The sequence below is a fragment of the Melanaphis sacchari genome, unplaced genomic scaffold (genome assembly GCF_002803265.2).
Source record: "Melanaphis sacchari strain LSU unplaced genomic scaffold, SCAv2.0 Contig261_pilon_pilon, whole genome shotgun sequence".
Taxonomy (NCBI): Eukaryota; Metazoa; Arthropoda; class Insecta; order Hemiptera; family Aphididae; genus Melanaphis; species Melanaphis sacchari.
Genome location: NW_020271135.1, coordinates 977,626 through 999,307, shown reverse-complemented (window position 1 = coordinate 999,307; position 21,682 = coordinate 977,626). Strand labels below are relative to the sequence as shown.

Here is a 21,682-nt window from a genome sequence, read left to right as displayed (position 1 = left end):
TGTAACCATTTATTTTGATTTCTAATAAAAAAAAAAAAAAAAAATATATATACAATATTATGATTTAGTAACTCATTTCTGTTTTTCAATTAAAGACTTATAAGTGATGTTATCTGAATATAAAATCAATTTTTTATTTTTCTAACTTCGATTTATTGAGTGACAAATAAATAAGTTTTTACATTTTCACCATACTCGAGTTTACAATGAACTCCTTCACAACGATACTTAACAGTTAACGTAAATGTATCGTTGAATAATGTGAATCAATTTAATGAGCTGAATTTTAATTAGATTTTCTAAAGCATATAATATTTTTCTTAATTGGTTTGTCACAAATATGGTTATTCCATTAAAAATAAGGTCATATTAAAGTATACATATATATAATATATTTACAAGTCTTAACTATTTTCATGAAACTTATACATGTACATAAGAATACTTTTATTGTACACACATTATTATTTGTTTTAATATTTAAGTACTTGTTATAATGGTAAATTAATAATAAAATTTAAGAATTTTCCAAGTAAAAGAACCAATTTTGTCACTTTATCATAATTGAGTTCTTCTTAATTCATTATTGACATTAGAAAATAGCTCACCCCAAAACTGGAATCCTTTAACATAAAAGTAAGTAGTGTATTGAGTTTTTACAGTTAAAACATTTTAACTGAGTAAATTAAAATAATTAATGTTTATCATATCATGTATATTATATATATTTAAGAGTGTGGGTAACTTATTGCATGTTTGTGTTGAAATTACCATATATTATTTTTACAAACCTATTTATTTTTCTTATTAACTGTGTTGTTAAAAATTTTTATTTCATCTGAAATATAAGTTAGTTTTGTTGTTTTGTATTTAATAAAATAAAGTATGATAATATTATAAATTTGTGAAATTTGAACAATTTATAACTTTTATAAATTAAAATTACTTCAACCATAATTAACTTTTCTAAAATATAATGACTAACAAAAAGCAAATAGTAATAGTAATTTTAACCTTATATTTTGTTTAAAAAGGCCAATAAATAAGTAAATAACACGTTTAATTTTCTAAATTAAATTAAATAACTTTAAGTACAATCATCGAATTGCATATATTATATTTGAATAGTTTCCACAGTTCTAATGCACTTATTTACTAAAGTTATATTATAACATGATTATTATGAAGGCAGGTATAATATTGATGTCGATATTAATAATTATATTATATCCACAAACGAATACATTGAAATTGTTAAACAAAACTTTGTGCTATACGTATTTTTATTCTAAATGTAATTTCAACTAAATATTGAAACGAATGTACCAGTTTCGGTTTATTACAGCTCTATACAATAATTTAAATTGGTAATAAGATAAATATATATATATATTTATATTTAGATCATAGATTTATAATAATATAATTAAAATTTTTGATTTTTTCAAATAGTAATTAACTAACAAAATGTATTACTATATTATAAAATAATATTGACTAAAAAATTCTTAATCTAATATTTATTATTTTTTTGTTTTTATTGAGTACGTCATATTAAATATTTTTTGTGCAAAATTGACAATATAACTAATTTAAATAAAATATGTTTTACGCGTATTTAATCTATTATATATTATTCATTCATACGGTATGCATACAGTAATTTATACCATAAAAATATAATTTTTGAATATATTAATGAAAAAACATAAATGGCTTTCACTGCATAAATAATAAATATGATAATAAATTATATCTATTATTTTAAACCTATAATAATAAGTATACCTAAATATATTACATTGTTAGTTGAGAGTTTTTTCATATTGTTGTCTCTAAAGAAAAATGTTATATTTTTTTGTTTAAAATGTAGACATCCTACATGTTCCGTTTATGTGAAAACATCAATAAAGTAGTTAGGTGAATATCTCCTTGTTGCTATATAGAAAATTAGACATTTAAAAAAAATAATTAAACGTTGAAATTACTTCAGAAATAATGTTAATAAAAACTCAATAAATAACTTGAATTCAAAAAAATAAATTAATTCTAGTCAAATCTATGTAGCAAGAATTTTTTTTAGTAAACATACATGAAATGCAACTACTTTTATGCGTATTTCATCTTATTCCATATCCATCAAAGAAGCTTACAATGTTTTAAGCTTATTTATAAATAAAAATGTATCCTGATTTAATAACAACTACATTTTTATTTTTTTTATAATTACTCCTTTATTATGTCATATTTTTGGATATTCAACATTATTTATCCTATTTCAAAAGCGTCGAAAACCACTATAGTCAAAAATATTGACCAATATTTTTACTTTTTTATAAGTCTTAATTATTAAAAAAAAAAAAAAAAATTAGATGCCATACTAAATACTTTTATTTTGAATTTTTGAAATGAGTCTATTCTATTCTTCACAGATGTGCTACTAGTAATTTACTAACCTAAGAATAATAAACAATTGATTATTTTTCTTCAAGTCATCAAATAGATGTTTTATTTATACAGATCTTTCAAAAACTATTGCAGTGTATATAAAACCAATAAATCTTAAAAATAATGTTTAAACAGTTGGAAATCAATAATTCACTTCTTTTTTTCATAGCTCTCTAGTCATAAATAACAATTTGTTAAAGATCACAATTATATGTTCGAAAAGCATACCTACATTTTTCTTTTCAGTCCTTTAAGGTGTTAATTAATAGTGCTTATTTAATTTATTTATTAATGATTTGCTTTCATCTGATTAAAATATGTTATTATTAGCTAATGATTTAAAAAATTATCTGGTCTAGAAGTCTTTTAAAGACGTGAAATTACTTAAATCTGATCTAGATATGATATTAAATTGGTATATTCTACATTTTTTGTCAATTGTTATAGAATAATATAATTTACCATTAAGCGTAAATCTAACTCTTTCAAAAACAAATAAATGGTACTTAACATAAAAATATAAAACAATTTAAAGAATATTTTTTTTCAAACACTAAAAGTAAAAAAAAAATACAGTTGATAAGTTTTATTAGACGTTCTTGTAATAAATTTAAAAATGATGGTGCCTTTCTGTCTTTTCCACTGAATTTAAGTAAGGTATATTTTAAAATATATATCTATGTTTTAGTTTTTTATCTCAAAGATCATAATATTATGTTTAAAGGTGTTCAAAATCATTTATGAGTTTTTTATTATTTATCAAACGTTGTATTACTAGGTAGCTAACATTTTTCTTAAGAACTATTACTTTATTTTTTAAATCTCATATTTCTTAAAAAGAGAAGACAAAAATTATATATATTTACATAAAGTATTATTTAATTTTCGAATGTCAAAACTTACTTTAAAACTGTTTTCCTGATTTCGGTAAAAGTTATTCGATCTACTAATACCTTTTATACTCAAAGTATTAAGATAAATTATTCTGCCAACTCACCAATCTTTCGAATAATGTGTAACATAAATTTATTTAATGCAGATCATTTTATTTTGACTATAAAAAAATATTTAAATAATTGATTAAGTTTGATTAAGTTGTTTGAAATTATAACAACTTTTATAAATTTTAAGTTCATCGAGTTAATCATTTTTTCATATTGCAAAATATATTTTTTTATTATTTATTTTTTTTTTTTGTTAGTATTAATATTCCTTTAATTTTTATCATCATAAATATTTTATTTAGATTTTATTCCTTATATAATTACATACATAAAATAATATAAAGTATTAGAATAAAATAAATATAAAATAATATCTGGTATTTATCTAAATGATTACACACTTTGAACAGCCTGAACATATTTTATTTAACTTATTTATCAGTAAACGGTAAACGCTACTTTCCACGTAAAAACTACGTTCAGTAATAATTTGCTATAATTTATTCTATTTTCAAAATACAAAAACCTAATTTCTAAGTTGTTTATATATGACATGAATATATATTACAATAAATCTACTTATAACGGAGTTCTAGAGGTATCAACTTTTATTTATTTATTTTTTAGATTCTGAGCGAAGCAATGAATGTATTGATTTTACGAAAATGAGTTTTTTTATATTTGTATATGTTAGCGTTAATGTATGAAATTCCGTAATTCTATAGAATAACTAGTTATTTTATAGAATTACGGGTACTTTCAGTTAATGTATTGAATGAATCCATAAATATATACTTCAACTAGTTATTCTACATACCAACTAGATATTTTATAAACTAACAATAATGGTTTAGTTAATGTATTGAAAACTATTATTGAATAAAAGTTTTATTATTATATAAAATATTAATATTAATTTTTTTTTTAAATTTACAATTTATTTATTAGTACAGGAACTTTTTGGGTGGCATTTAGAATTACAAAGTAAATTATTTTTTAAACATATGCACCGTTTTGTGGTGCACTTTTGTTGGCATGTACATTTAAAAAACCCTTGTCCATTACCAAGTGATTGGGATTCGGATGCTTTTCGAAGGCAAATATCTACATCTGGAACGTCACTAAGCGTAATAAACTTTTCTGTGCATAAACTAAATTGTGACCTCGCGTAATGTTGTTTTAGTATACCGTATTTAGTTCCTAAAACAAAATTATTTGAATTATTAATAAAAAAATTAAAAAAAAATTACCTAAGCGATAAAATCCGTCGGTTGTTTTTTCTAATACAATTGCAATTATAGATTGTGGATCACATTTTGACCTGTCAACATCTGGAATTTTGATTCGTACGTTACATCCTTGAAGAGCAGGTGGATGAGACATATCTGATTGTAGTTTCATTCTTTTAGCTTGACGTTCTAAGCATTTTTTTGCTTCTTCTCTTTTATTGGAAATATTTTCTTTATTTATGCAAAGTTGACACAATTCTTCCTCGGTATTCCCTTCATTTTCCATAAATATATGTTTGCATATTTTACAGTTATTTTTCTCTAAATCTTTGTTAATTTTATTATTTAAACTTTTGTCTGTATTCAAAACTTTCAAAATATTGTCTGGAGTATTTGAAGAAATTCCTACTTTTGGGGAACATCCGAACATAGCTTCATAAGGACTTCGTCCTATCCCCCTATGAAAAGCTTTATTTTTCATAAATTGAATAAACCTTAGCCCTTCACTCCATTTTGTTGTGTTGTTGTCCTTCATCCAGGTAATTATCATATTCTCTATATCTTGATTTGCCCTCTCCACTGATCCTTGGGACTGACTGTGGCGAGGTTTGCCATGAATAATAGATAATTCAGGCCACATTTCTTTTAATGAATCTATTGTTTGGTTTCTGAATTCACGACCGTTGTCACTTTGTAGTACACTTGGAGCACCGAACACCGTAAAAATATCTATGAGACAATATGCTACTTCTTCAGCTCTTTTCGATTTTAATGGTTTTATAATACAAAATTTAGTCAAATGATCTTGATACACCAACACAAATTTATATTCACCATCAGCTTGACTTTGATAATCAATAAGATCTAATTGACATCTACTATTTAATTCAGAAAAAATCATAGGATTTGTCACGATACCTTTTTTTTCACTTTTTTGTTTTTTTACACATGATTCACATAAATTTAAAAAAATTTTGACGTTTGATTGAGTAATATTTTTATATTTTTTTTTGAGTTCATACATCATTCTGTCTCTACCACCATGTCCAATAGATAGGTGAATGTTAAGTAAAATATCATATAATTCTTCGTCGTGGACGTAAAATATAATATCAGAATTTTCTTTCATTGGACGTATAAGTTTTTCATTACCTTGCACTTCTATCACATCATACCGTTGTACTAACCAATAATCACGTGGCGATTCTTTTTTTCCTGTTTTAATACGTTTCACTTCACTTATTAAGGAATCATATTTTTCTTTCAGCAAAAACGTGCTGTTATTACGTTCTGTTGTTGTATTTTTTATAATTGTATCAAATTTGGTTTTCATTTTAAAGCACACTTATTAGTTATTACACTATACAACACTAAAAATGATTAAACTAACTAGTAAGTAAACTCGCAGTACACTGTCACACGAATAAGTCTAGTCTATTCCAAATGGTGTGGTTCAATACTATCTTATCTTATTATTTTTATTAATAACAACAACGGTAACAAATTTTGTATGTTATCTAATCCAGTCCCGGTCATATCTACCTAATGATATAAATTTCATACATTAACGAAAACCCAATCGGTATTTTATATATTAACTAGTAAAACCGTGTAATTTATATATTAACGAACATATTTAGGAATTTTATAGAATAACTAGTTATTTAATAAAATAACGTATTACATACATTACCGCTAACATATATATACATACCCAAAAATAGTCAAAAACATGCTTAAATTTCCAACTTAAAGATGGTTTGAATAAAAAATAAGAACTAGTTTGTATTTTAAACAGATCAAAATTAAAAAGCTTCAATATTTTTCAGATTAACCGAAAGAATAAATAAGAAAAAAATAGGAATTATTACGCAAATTCAGTTTTAAACAAAATCGGTCTTATTTTTTTTTTTTTTTTTTGGCAGAATTTTTAAACGGAAATCCGTTAAAATTAATGTGTTGACTAATTGATTGAATGATCGTTTTCTACACAATTTTATTTTTTTTATTTTTTTCATAAAATATATTAATAAAACAATTTTTCCTAGGTCAAAAACTTAAAAAAATATTAATACAATATACTATATAATTTGTTTATTGAGATATGAAAAAATATTTGAAAGATAAACATAATTTATTTTTCTGTAAGTATTTGACGATATTAATTATAAAGAGCAAAACAAAAAGAAATATTTGATTTGAAAATTAAATGTTAGTTTGTTTATAAGTAATTTATATTGAAATCATAAAATCTTAAAATGTATTCAATTGTTTATAAATTTGTGTATTAAAACTATAAATAACTATATTATTAATGATTTTATTCAATAAAATTGTTCTCAGGGTCAGTTATATATTATTATGTTGATGTGTTTTATACCCACAACAATATTTAAAAATACAATGTTTCCACAAAAAATTAATAGATCTACTGCATTACTATACTTACTACTTACTACTAATAAAATAAATTACTTTACGTAGTAGCAATAGATATCTAAAAAAAAATAAAAATAATAAAATATACTTGGTGGTTTAAGTTGATATAGCTTCTCCCCGCTGAGTATCGTTTTTGTATACAATGATAATATATCGCATTTAATTCAAATGTAACACATTTTTACAGTGTTCCTAACCTACTGTATAGCAGAACGGCACCGAATCGCTCACATTTTTTTTTTCTATTAAAAGTAAACGTTAAACGACTTTTGGACAAAATATAACATAAGGATTTATATTAAGATATATATAGCTATAACATAATAATAATTAAATAAAAACAATTAAAAAGTAGGCAAGTTAGATAAGTGAATACCGTTTTACTGTAAAATCGGTATCAATAAAATAACTATTGTGAATAAGTTAAATTTTAATTAAATGATATTGTATCATTATATAAGAAAAACGATTCTGAGCAGAATCGGTTTGCCAGTATATATCACAAAGTTAATTTTATCATATGTTTTTTGATACAATTATTTAAGTAATTTATTTTATTTTTAGTCTTACTGTAGATGATTTAATATTTTACAAAAATATTACATTTATTATATTATTAGAATTGAATTATTAAACAATAGTATTTATTTATAGCATATTATATCAACTTGTATAACTTAAAATGAAATTACATATTTTTGTATACATAGTAAAACCGTGAAATTAGATTCATAGTATGCACAAATAGGTAATATTTCAAAATAAATCAAAAATTTTATTATGTAGAGTAAAATTCATAGTTATATGATATACGAGTATAAATATACATAAAAGTGTTAAGTTCTCGTGAATAGTGTTTTTAAATCATAAAAATAAAAATAAAAAATAATATTGTTATTTTTATTCTCGTGTAATTTTATCTAAATTTGAACAATAATATCTATAAAAAAATGTTTGTACTTTTATATTTTATATTTTATAGTCTCAGTACGATTTACTTATAAAAAATATTTTATTACATTTTCTATAATTAGATTAGAAAAAAATATATAATGCATTTTTAACAACAAAATAATTAGTACATTTTTAAAATTTTGAAAAATTTTAAAATGCTTATAAAAATTATTATATCAATAGATTTTTAATATTTTTTAATTGAGAAATCAATAACTTATGCGTATTAAATTTTTAAACATTTTTACCAAGTAAATAATTTTTTATCAATATTCATAGAAAAAAAAAAAATGATAATGCCTATATAAATACCTCAAACATAATAAAAAGATGTTGAAAAAATTTATCACGTAATGAACAATTATAATATTATTATTTTCTGAAAATTTCTATTATCTTTAAATGTAGTAATATAATGTAGTATAATACTATAATATAATATTACTAAAAAAAGATCGGTATTTATAAGTTTTGTAATATCAATGATTGACACTATTATCAATAAATTAAAAAGTTTTTATTTTTTGTACGCGATACATAATAATGATATTTATTTTATCATTCGTGTTGGACATAAGTACATAATGTATGACTTTTATGGAATTTTAAATATTTTTATTTTAATCTTCAACAATTTGAACAAGACAATTGTGTAATTAAATAACTGCAATACAAATTAATGCTTTACTGATTTTCTACAGTTTTCATCGCACAAATAAAACATTAACTTTGGTAGAAATTTCACCATGTCATACTAATGAGTTTTACGCCACAGTTAACGATTTATATTCAAACTCGTAGTTGCAGTTTTAATAGTGCGAAAAAAAACATTAGTCTTACGACGTGGCTTAGATATTAATTATTTATACAGTAATATAATACTTTACAGTGGGATTAAAAATTGTGTCCAGTTAGAAAATTATCACGAAAAAGTTTTTAACGCAATTAAATTTCCAGCACAACTATGGTTTTGTCCTTTTTTTGTTTAATGACCGTCGAGAGACCCACCACATACAATATAATATTATGTTATATTATTATCACTCGTACAAAATACACATTCGTTTTAGTTTATAGATCAGTCGGATAAGTGTAGTGATTAGTGATTAGCGCCGTCATCTCCTTCAAATATCAAAAAGGTTTTGAAAATAAGTCACGCTGCACAGGTCTAGAATTTCTGACAGTTTTCTCGATTTTGGTGAAATTTTAAAACAATATTTAATCATAAATTTGAGCTCAAACTGATTGTAATTTGTGTAAGATCGTAGTATGAAAAACAAAAAACTCATCGTAATCATTAACTATAGATAATGTGACATGTAGTAAATGGATTTTCGAGGTCACAATCGTTCGTAATATCACTAAAGCTAACGAAAAGTAATTGCAGTATTTTAATAAAATAAGAAAAATTAAAGAATACAAGAATTTTATTTTTATTTTTTGAAATGGAATTGTAAAAAAAAAGAAAAGTGAATTCGATTTTTCGCAAATCAAAAGTGGAAGCACGACAAGTGAGGGCAAGTAAGATACAGCTTCCCTGATATAATGAGACCGAAGGGAATACAAATAAAAAAATAATGTAAAAACATGTATTTCTCAATTATTGAATATTTCTTCAAACTCAACGAACTTTGAAGTACTCGTAACGTTCTATAATAATTACTATTTATATTCATAGATTTTCATTTTTCGTTATTTTTACACTGTAAATTAATCCAGACAATTATTATAAAAATATACGATCGTCACAGCTGTGATAATCGCGTTATCGGCCGTCGCATGCCGCGATACCATTACGCATACGGCCCTATCGTCGTGTCTCACAACGATTGGGCCGAAACATAATATTATTCTGCAATCTCCGTTAGCCAAAATGGATAGAAATATTCACTAATACGGCAAGGCGAATTAAATAAAAACACACGTATAATATGCCTATGACAAAATCTAGCAGAAACAGTATTGCATCCTGAAGTTAATGCCGGGTTTTAATATTCCGATCAGACAGGACCCGTGCACTGAAAAATCGGGTTTCGGCACACGAGAGGTTTGTTCGTGTCAACGGCTATGTGCCCTCGTGCACGCGGCACGTACTTACGCGCGTTTAATTCGCAGTGGGGTAGGTCGTCCCGGTGCGCCCACACAACAACATCACATTATGTACGCCGAAAATCCACGGCGGTGTCGGCGACACGCGAAACCGCGTGCAGATTTCGTTAAGTTCGTCGCGTCGCTTGCCGCCGCCCGACGCCGACTACGACGCTGACGACTGCCGCTCCGCCGGTGGCGGTACATCAGTTTCATCGTGACCGTACGTAGCTCGGTCGTGCCCGTCGCCGTCGCGCTCCCTCTCACCCCTCTTGCACATTCGATCGCGATCGTGTCCACGTTTTCTCGCTATCACGTTTTCGTCTCCGATCGTCTGCCGAACAGCTCTCTGCCAATCCTCGTCCCTAAACTGCAGGATCGCTAGCCCCTGGGGGGAGGGTCGTCTCTCTTGATTAGTGGCGTCTCCGTGAGCGTTCGGCGTCGGTTGTCCAGGTGGTTCCGACGAGTGTACACCGGGAGCACACCCGTAAGTCCACGAAATATATGGGGCAAAACTGTGGTCCGCGTTGAAATCTCCACTTAGAGCCCGACCGAGATTTCGGTGCTCTCTTCGACGTGACACGTCACATATTTTTCTCTCGCCACAACTATACTAATCGCACTCGCCAACTGCACTCCACTCCTGCCGCCGATCTATAGTGTTGACAAGCGTACGCCGTGTTCCGCGTGACCTTTGAATTTGTACCAGTCGGTAAGTATTCAACGACGTATACAGTAAATTATTATTATAAACGCGTTTTTTTTATTTTTCTTGATGACACATTTTTATGGCTAACGCAGAGACCCTTATTCCGATATTAATATTTCCGATAAGATAATAGGTCCCGACTACTGTTTCATTTTATAATTATTATTATCGCATACAAGAATAACTTCCTGGCTCAAAAAGCGGAAATCGATTCAAATCGTGCGGTTGTCGTCATTTTTATTATTATGTCCTTTCAACGATAGTTTCGATTTGGGTCGTTAAAACGATCGAGAATAAACGATGTGCACGATCGCTATACGTATAGCTATCCTATAAACATTTAAAGTCCCGACGAAATAATGTTGTCAGGTTAGCTGTTGGATTTAATCATAAAAATCATAATATTTTGTACTTTCGTTGATACTACTATATACGCGGGATGATCAGAATGGATTCATGTCGCGAACGGTGGTTCTTAATGTGCTCACGAAGTCTTCGTCGACTTTGATCACACGTGTTTCCAATCGCTCTATTTTCTGTGTACGGTTTGCGCCAAATGAATAAAAATGAGTTAATGTTATTCAACCAGTTATGGTGTTATAGCTGTGTAAAAAATCATCGTTTTGACGAGAACTCGCGTGTTTTAATAATAAATTTAAAAATATACTCATTTTTTACAATGGCAATAACAACAACAAGCGGTGTATGTCAATTTATTTTCATAGGCGACGACGGGTGCTTAGTTTTATGTTCTAAGTAAATATATATATATATTAAAACATGCGGTAACTTCGATCGAGCAAAATTTCGTAGTTAGCTTCAGTGAAAAATACCAACTTTAATAAAATTATAAATCTGTAAATTTTTGAATGTTAAGACAATTGATTATACTATTTTAGGTTGGTGTATTTATTGAAAGATAAACATTTAATATTTATTTTATCGTTTGATCGTATAAATAATCGAATAATTCATCAGCTTATTATATTAATAATAAATAAAAAAAAGTCTATGTAAAATTACATAAATACTAAAAAAAAAATGTCCTTAATTTCTTACATTGCACCATTTAATAAAAAAAAATTAAATCTTTTAAGATCACAATGTGTAAAGAATTATCTTAATTGTTATTTATGTTCTGGTCATGGTAAGTAAACAACAAAGTTATTTATTTTTTTATTCATTTAAATGATTTTGTATAATTATTTTGGAACGTTACCCAGTTTTTCGATTAGAATGGAAATTTTAACAACGAAATTCATTTTTTGTATTATGTAATTAATAAAGTTTTGAAATTAAACATTTAGATTAAAGAATTTCATAAAATTATGTAAATTTTCGTCAGATTTATAAAAAAAAAAAAAAGTTGTTTTATTAAATATAAAAATATAATATTATGATTTATTCATTATTTTTATGGTTTTAAATGATATAATGTGTACTAGATACACCACAGCGTAACATAGGTCATCAAATTATTTTTCTCATTTTACTTGCATGTCTGTATGTATAATATAGAGGGTCATTTATAGATCAAAATGAAAAAAAAAATCTGCACAAACTACGCAACGTTTTTTGAATCTTTTAGCAAAAAAAAAAAAAAAAATAGTAACATTATTTCATTATAACTAATACTAATAATTATTACTCGTAAATTTGATTGAATTGAACTTTGGTTATAATTTGTATGAATTAATTGAATATTATTTATTACTTGAGAGTTTTCTTTTATCAACAAAAAAAATCAAAATCAAAACAGCTTTTACGCGGCGTATTGTTGATGTGCAATCAAAATAAATTGATCAACTATACACAAGTATAATTAAAAATTAACGGATTACGAGTTTCCTTTCTATTTCGCTGTAATTCCCTTTTCGCGGAACCGTTTTATGAATGTACCAATGATGATTAAATAATTCCAAATCATCTACGCCATTATAAACGTGACTGTCGGAATATGTCACAGTTTATTCGATCGGTTGGTCGTAGAAAAAATAATTTCTGAACGCGACATGAGGTGAGAACACGAACAAATTGTTTTTATTTTAAAAATGGATGGTTAAAATATATATCACTAAACTTAAAAACTGTTGCACATATAATTATGTATAAAATAATTGTATGCTATCGGTGTACGTAACATTATTATTTAATCTTTTTTAGAACGAAAATAATTGAATCATTTATTTTAGATACTTTTAAGATATAAGGTATAACAAAACACAGGATATGTATTTGTCTTAGGTACATATTTTCTATTACAAATATTTATTTCTCGTACGCACTTTTTCGGGTTGAAGGTACACATTTTTGTGCATCGACTATCAACGCGTGTCTCATGGTACGTTCAAAAATGTGTTTCTTACTCGACTGTCTCGGTGAATTGTGTAAGCACAAAGAAAATCTACCGTAAACCATCTGGATGCAAGTTGGAGGGAAATGTCTATAAGCTTGGGCTTAATAGAATTTTGCTCATAATTGTTTTTGAAGTCGGTGTATCCCGTATGACTTTGATTTTTTTTACGCTTTTAAAAGTAAAACGGATATCACTTTTTCATTTATTTTTTATTATTATATATATATATTTTTTTTTTATCATCCTTTGTTTGTGTTATTTTATAAAATTACTGCAATCGCGGCTCCGAGAAATTGGTTTCTTGTCAAAATTGTGATAGACAATAATAAATTGTTTAAGATCACAATACAGGTAATTTAATAAACGATTGTGCTGGGTGCAATGCTATTTGTTTTAAATTGTCCAAGACATATGTATATCCTCCTTCTATGTATGATTACAGTATAATTTATTTAAATTGTTGTGGTGAAATATTCAATGGTAATCGTCATTTCTAACATTAAAATGTTAGAGTTGTGGATTCTCATTAGACATAGTGAACGAATTTTTTTTTCTATCTAGTTTACGTTTGAACACCACAACACTAGTATAATTATCTACTCTACGATGACAGCTAGTATTAAATTTATGGTAATCCTATACGGTGACTAAATTATTATAATTATAATACGAACATCATAATCGTAACTCAATTGGATTTGTTACGCGACAAGTTTACTTGTCAATATTCTCAGTGTGAAATCGTCTAATTATTCTGATTAAAAAATGACGAATTCCTTCCGTTTGGTGATCATACATGATGATAGAAATACTGAAAAACTAACATCGTTTGATTAAAAATGCTTAAAACTCTTACAATATTTTTGAAGTTTAGAAAAAAGTGAAACGATGTAATTATTATGAACGGTGACTTATATATTATTAACTCAGAGATTTCGTCTCGAAACGATAACCCCCGAATAGCCAAGATTTTTATAATATTATTATAATAATAGATCCTGATGACTAATGGTTAGTGAAATATCTGTTGTAAGACAGTTTTAGCTGATAAACAACTTTTTTTTTCGTATTAGAATATAAATTAAATATTTTATTTTGTATTAACATTTTATATAATAATAAGACTTCATATTAGTTTGATTTTTTTTTTTTTTTACTAATATCGATGATAAGAGACTTAAATTATTAAGAATAATATATTTTACTTGTTATGTTACTACCAGGAATAACTAAATACGGTTTAATCAAACAGTTAATGATAAATAACTGTATATTAGATAGTACCTATATAATTTTAAAATTTGTAATCACACTATTTCATTTTTTTTAGCATCTAGTGACATTTTACAGGTTATTTTTTAACATGATTACGGATGCTTGAATAAAAACCAATTTACAATTATTATAATGAAGAAAAAATACATTAATTTTTCATAGGCTTTTAGTTAATTGATGTGAAAAATCGTTTACGACTAATCTGGCATAGTGCTTATCGAAAATTAAACAAATTTCATCATCTAGTACAAAAAATATTTTTTCAACTACGTATAAAACAAACATTTAAATATAAAAATTATGATAATAATGAACCAATAATATTGTACATAAGATAAAAAAAAAACTAAATTACGCTTTAAATGAAAAATAAATCATTGTGATAATTATGAGGATTGAAACGTTTTTAATTTTAAAATTGAACTTTTAATTAGTCATTTATGAATAATTTTCATAATACAGTGCCAAATCATCAACACCATAGGGGTTATTTAACTAGTAATCGTAAACAGCAAAGCCTCAAAAATATAAATTGGATAGTCAGTCACAAAAAAAATATATATATATTTATTATTTTTTTTTTTTAATGACAAATAAATAAGAAGAAGTATGCTATGATAAGACTTTCTTTAACATATATATTCTCAATATCGATAGACATTTAATCTATTTTACTGAAAAAAGACGATGTATTGGAAATATATAAAAAAAGAATAGTAAATGATAATGACGAATAATTTGTTATCAATATATTAGATGCATGCATTTATTTTATTTATTAATAAATGTTAACTTTTGTAACTAAGCATGTTATTATGATAAAAAAATAAATTTTTTTGTTATAATTGCATTCGAATACAATATTTTGGTTGTATTGTATATATTAATGGAAATATAGGTCCAGATTCTATGAAAGTTATACAATATATACTACCAAAATTTTATTACAAGAAACTTGTGAATAACTATTAAATACAAACAAACTTGAGAAAATAAAAACAAATATAAATAAATGGCGTTATATTACCACTAATATATTATCTCACTGAGCAAACAAGAGCATAAGTTGAGAGCACAAACATTACACACATTTGCGTACTCGTATACAGGTGAGAAAAAAACTTAACTGTAGCCAATGTAACGAAAGATAATGTGTTAGTTTTAGATTCTTGATACCAAAGCAATGTATGTATTGGTTTTACAATGATGTGTATTGTTTTATATATATATATTTTTTTTTGATTCTGAAAACACTTTTTTATCGTAGAAAAAATACTTTATATTCAACTTCGAAAGAGGTAGGTTTCTAGAAAAAATTGAATCTAATTTGTTCTTTGAAATTCTAAAAATAGAAATATCTCAAAATATAAAAAAATAAAATATAAATCTGTTTTTATTATTATTATTATTATTCAAAAAATGGATAATAGTAAAACTTTATCGTGGATAAAATTCTTCAAAATTGATACTTTTTATTTATTTATTTATCTATATTTTTGTTACCATATAGGATGAAAGACCGCCTACACTCAAAATCGTTTTTTATCGTATACAATGAATTACTATTAAATTAAAATTTTTTAACACATTCACTAAAATGACCTCTTGAATGATGAGGTGCACATTCCATATCAAAATATTCGTTCAACAGTTTCAATATTATAGGTTAATCTTAATATTAGAGTGCAATATAACTTATAATCAAACTTAAAATTAATAAAAACAATTGTATTCTATCGTTAGCTTTTACGGTATTTTAATTTTTAAGCAATTTATAAGAAGGTATACAAAATAATTATGTTTAAAAATAATCATAATTCACTTTAAAGTATCGTAAGACACCAACGAGAGATCACAGACATTACTTAAAAACATTTTTTAACTTTTTAGTTTTTATTATTTATCATTTCATTTTAATATTTCACCTAAACACACAAAATTGAAACTGCTGTACGTATATTATGGTATGGTATGCGCTAATAAGATAGAGATCTTATGATAGAACATATGATTAAACATATGGACACGACGTCTTCTTAAACAAACATTTTTTTATTTTTTTTTATATTCGCTTATTACAATTCATTTTTTTTTTTTTTTGTGATCATCACTTAATTTATAGTTAATAAATAATTTCAAAGTGATTTTCCATATTGCTCTACAATGTTTGGATATATATATATATATTGTTACGTCAAATTCATAATCTGGATTTATATGCATATATTGTTCCTAAAGGTTATTATTTTTCATTTGGAATATTAATTTTTAAGCATCTAATATTTTGATATATTTAACACAAAGTGAGTGCATTAGTACGAAGCACTGTGATCGAATTTATCTTTTCCAAAGTTAATTTATCCGATCAACGCAAAAAGAACATTTAAGATAAACCACCATTATATCAATACAATATACCTATTTTCGGAAATAACTATAATATTATGATACTCGAGGAAGTCCGGTTGTCAGTATTCCCATATCCTTTATGTAAATACTTATATGTTTATATTCATCTGTTTAAGAATATTAGCAGCTTTCGTTAAATCATTGACCTGTCAAGATACTATCTTTATAATAGCCAAAAAGTAGTGGAAAAGATCACTTCACATTAGTTACCATTGGTGAAAATTGCATATAAATAAAAAATAAATAATGATAACAGTAAAACAAAATAAAAATTTGTCGCTTCGAATACATTGTCTCGACACAAACTAGCGCATTAACAGCTTATATAATTATATGCCTTTTATCGTTGTGGAATATTTTGTTTAAACGTTTTGTTTGTCAAGAATTTGGATGCGCGTGATCACGTGTGAGACCGTTGAATTGTAATCGTAGACACTTCAATATAATATTGACTATAATATGTGAAAAAAAAATCTTCACGGTTTCATGTGATTGACTTTTTGAAGTCTTAGATCAAATATAATTTAGAAAATGTATTTATTTATTTATTTTTAATTTTATCTTTGTTATATTATTTTGGTTTCCGTGTAAATAGATCACTTTTCGTTGAAAAACACATGACTATCTCGTGTTTCGATTATTATAAACATCGAGCGAATGTATTTGAAATAATTTATTGATATGAATATCAAAATGAAGAAATGCGTCTGCTATAATATATATTTTACTATAGTAGGAAATATTTATTATTGCACTGACTCCGAAAACATGAAAGAAATTATGCCAAGAAAACCAACCATTGAATAGAGAGAATAACAAACTCTAATGAAGGTGCACAATAAATATTATTCTGTCATCTGCAGTTATCGCGGTCGCCAAACACGTATAATATATTAAACATTTTTATTGTTAATTATTTTAAATAAGCACCGCAAGTAGAAAGACGCACCGATTGTCAATAACGATTTCGTTTACGATTCGTATTGTTTATAGTCCATTATTTGTATTATGTTTTTCCTCAAACGTACATTCGTACGCGTATTCATTCCATTTTTCTCTTCGCGGTTATACCCCGCACCACATTTTATCAGCCTTTGTGTTCTGGTAATCCTCAGCGTTCTAATCCTTGCGTGTCATTGTGTTTGTTTGTGTGTGTGTGTTTATAAAACGTGTTAAATCATTGACAGCATCTCCGTCTGGCAGAGGAAAATCGATAAAAATCTAACAACATGGTATACTGCAATAATTATACTACGCGCTTATCGCTAACAAGTTTTCCGAACAATCACCACAACCCGGCCTATTCGCGTCGGAAGAGAGGAGAGGTAGTACTTTGAATCGCATACATTCAAGAATACGTATATTATTATGTTATACTAATCATTTATCATTGGCTGGAAATAATGCATGGGTTGGAGGCGGCGAGATCCTTTGATTTTAACTGTACGGCTGAAAATACGTATTTGCTTGTGTGTGTGTTCATCGACTGTATACTATTTACGAGTTTAAAATAAATTACATACACACGTATCATGCAAATATATTAGTTCGTATTTATTTGAAATACTTTAAATATAGCGGCTACTAATCTAACATAAAATGTAATCAAATACCACTATTCATTAAATTGAAAATGATTTGCGTACAGACTATATAATACATCAAAAGGTCGTAGAATATTTTGAAAACGCGAATATTGGTTTTTAGTAACAAACATAACTATACTATCGTTATTTTAGTATTGACCTATTTCAGTATTTCGAAATGGTCCTGGAGCATACCTATGTCAGTTATGTTTGCTTGGGATAACCACTTCTTACCTATTAAACAAACGATTCGTGTTTGAACTTAAAACTATATATTATATAGAAATTGAACATATATAAATATGTCGAATCAAAAACTTTATAATATATTTATGAAGTTTGTTAGATTATTCCAAAGAAAATCAATTTAAATATAATGTATATTAGTTTGTTATTTTTATCTTTAAGTAGTAGAATACATATTATTATTTTGATAGATTTATAAAGCGTTAATTAAAAAAAAAAAAAAAAAACAATTAAATATTCTTAAATTATATAACAATATTATAAATGTATTATATTTGTACGAAATGAGTCTAAATATCTAAAAGCTATTGAGGCACACATTAATTGTAAAACTGATCATAATATTATATATAATTTAAAATTTGATAAACAATGCTGAATAGATGTATATTTTGTTTCATATACAATTAATAATGATATTAATGATTTACTTGCGATTTACAAGTATATTAAATATTTATAAGAACTTAAGAACTTAATTATCCATTACGATAATCATAAAAAAATTATGCCAGATATACAGCAGGCGTTATTACTTTGAAATTGTATTAAACTCGTGGCTATTCTAATTAGTCATGAAATTCCGGCATTGTGATCTTTGACGTTTCTTCAACGCTTCTTCAACTAAAATGTTTTGTGCATAGTAAATTTTATAAAATTTATTTATTTAACTGGCATGTATATATATAACTAAATTTTAGATATTCATCATATCTATAGGTATAATACAATAATAGTAATATTTTTGTTTTAGCAATCATTTTGAAATCATTTTAGTCTCGATAAGGCATTTCAAGAGAATTATCTGAATTCAAGTACTAAACTATCTTCTAAGCACTCAAAAGTAATTTTTTTTTTTTTAATAATAATAACTCTTTGTTACGTAAAATGTTGGGAAATTCGTATTCAGAAAACGAACGCTCTGAATAAATTCCATCTACTATACAATCGACGAGCGCAAATCGAATTATCTGATAAATATGAGAGTGACATGTTGACTTTGAATGATTAGGTACATAGATCTGCTTAACAAATTTATCTATCCTGTAGTTTATATAATAAAATCAATCCATAGCAATTCAATATTCTAGATAATATTAGAAATTATATTTGTAAAAAATGTTTAACAAAAGTAGTTGTTATATAATAGTACTGTAGCTTCATCAGATTTTTTTCTCATTAATTACCTACCATGTAATTGAGTTTCTTTAAAATAGCAAAACAGAAATTTTTAATAGTAACGATAACCTAACCAGCTGGCAGCTACCTTTATTAGCTTAAATAAATATTAAATCAATTTTGAGCAATTAATATTTATCGTTTAATTGTATTTTCAGTCAATTTGAAGTATAAAAAAATGTATGCATTTTAATCGGCATAATGTACTACACTTAATACGCCAGCGATAACGCATTGGCACTGAGCCAAGTTTTAGCCACCAATAACTATGTAATACATTGTGCACTGTATTAATAACATTATAAAATTCTTTTTTGTACGGTTGTTCAATACGAAGGGCATAAACATAATTATTTTTTAATTCAAATATAGAACGACGGTCAACATGTGATTTATTACTTTTCCAAAAACTCAAAATCTATAAATGTAGTATAGCAGAGATGAAACTTCCAATATATGAGTACCATATTATATATATTATGTATGATATATTATTATGATGTAATTATAATATTTTTTAGTGAATGTTATAGAAATAATAACTCAACTCTTTGGTTCTTAATCTATAAAATAAATACTTAACACATGAGAAAAACAACATCTTTTTGAATAATATCCTAAATTAAACATTTATCATATTTTAAAAAGAGATTTTAAAATGGTGTTTTATCATGTATTTAAGTTTATACAAAATTGTAGAAAATAATATACTGTAAACAATACTGGAAAATTTATGCGGACCTAAAAGAAAACATTACACAACCAAAAACGTCAAAAAACAATGTTGAAGTCCTAATAATATATTATATACTTTTAAATAATGTTCATAATACATACAATTTTATGAATTCCTACCTTTTTAATCATACATACATTTTTAACATAGGTACCAATTCATTTTCTAAAAATGTAAATAAAATTAAACTTTAAAGTATAGAAATAGTGTCTTCTAGTGTTTGTACAATTTTACAATTTTTTTTTTAGTTGTACAAAATTGTACAAAATAAAATACATATTACTAGATTATTTTGAAATTCAATTTCAAATATGGCAATGCTGTGGTAACGGAACTAAAAATCGCTTGATGATAATCTTAAACAACATCTATTGCAAATTAATTATGTTTAAGTATGTATTGAAGTGTATTAATAATAATAATACTAAATAATAATAATTTAAAAAAACTAAAAATCGAATGAAAAAAATACCTCAATAGCCATCAAATAAAATCTATAAATTATTTGAAATATTTATAGAATTATTACAATATTTTGTTTGTCATTTAAAAAATCTATCAGATTTCAATGTGCATTAAAATATATTCAAAATGATTGACTATATACATAAAATACGTTTTAGAAGCATTTTAAATTATATTTATTTATTATTTTCAATAATTTATTCGACAATTTTAATTTTAAATTCTATATTATTCAAATCACAAAACATGCAGTAAACTAATGAAATACTGCAAAATAAATTATTTTTATGGTATACCGTGTTTGCATATAATTGATTATTCCAATTTAATTTTTAATGATTAAAACTATCCCGAAACATTTAGACGTTAAAAACATATTTATTCTAAATGCATAACAATATGTTTACAATTATATTCACAATACAAATCATGTTTGGATAATTGTTATTCATTACCTACTGCCGAACAAATTTAATTTTAATGATAAATATATAAAATCACTGTTAAGATAAATTTATAAATGGTTAATGATATGTAAGATTTTTCTAAGTAGGTCGCTTTTTTGTAATGCTTTACTTTACTCAAATAAGAAAATGATCGTACTGACGCATTTGCAGAA

The 21,682-nt window shown here is 25.5% G+C and overlaps 1 protein-coding gene and 1 long non-coding RNA gene across 2 annotated transcripts in view; one reads left to right on the top strand and one right to left on the bottom strand.

The window, feature by feature from the left end:
- Positions 1-4,329: 4,329 nt before the first annotated feature.
- LOC112595226 (KRAB-A domain-containing protein 2-like) lies at positions 4,330-5,966 on the bottom strand. The gene is made up of 2 exons (XM_025340362.1): positions 4,643-5,966; positions 4,330-4,592 (listed from the first exon to the last, which is right to left on the bottom strand). The coding sequence occupies exons 1-2, from the start codon at positions 5,952-5,954 to the stop codon at positions 4,330-4,332; spliced, it is 1,575 nt and encodes a 524-aa protein (XP_025196147.1). The 5' UTR covers positions 5,955-5,966.
- Positions 5,967-10,324: 4,358 nt separating this feature from the next.
- Positions 10,325-21,682, top strand: part of LOC112595243 — an 87,850-nt gene continuing 76,492 nt past the window's right edge. Inside the window, exon 1 of the long non-coding RNA XR_003114696.1 lies at positions 10,325-10,814. This is a non-coding gene — a long non-coding RNA (uncharacterized LOC112595243). The remainder of the gene's footprint in view (positions 10,815-21,682) is intronic.

What these genes read in the sequence shown, in the direction of transcription:
- LOC112595226 (XM_025340362.1), bottom strand. Translation starts at nt 5,954, where the DNA reads ATGAAAACCAAATTTGATACAATTATAAAAAATACAACAACAGAACGT. An exon ending in CGACGGATTTTATCGCTTAG is followed by an intron (nt 4,593 to 4,642) that starts GTAATTTTTTTT and finishes ATTTTGTTTTAG; the next exon opens with GAACTAAATACGGTATACTA.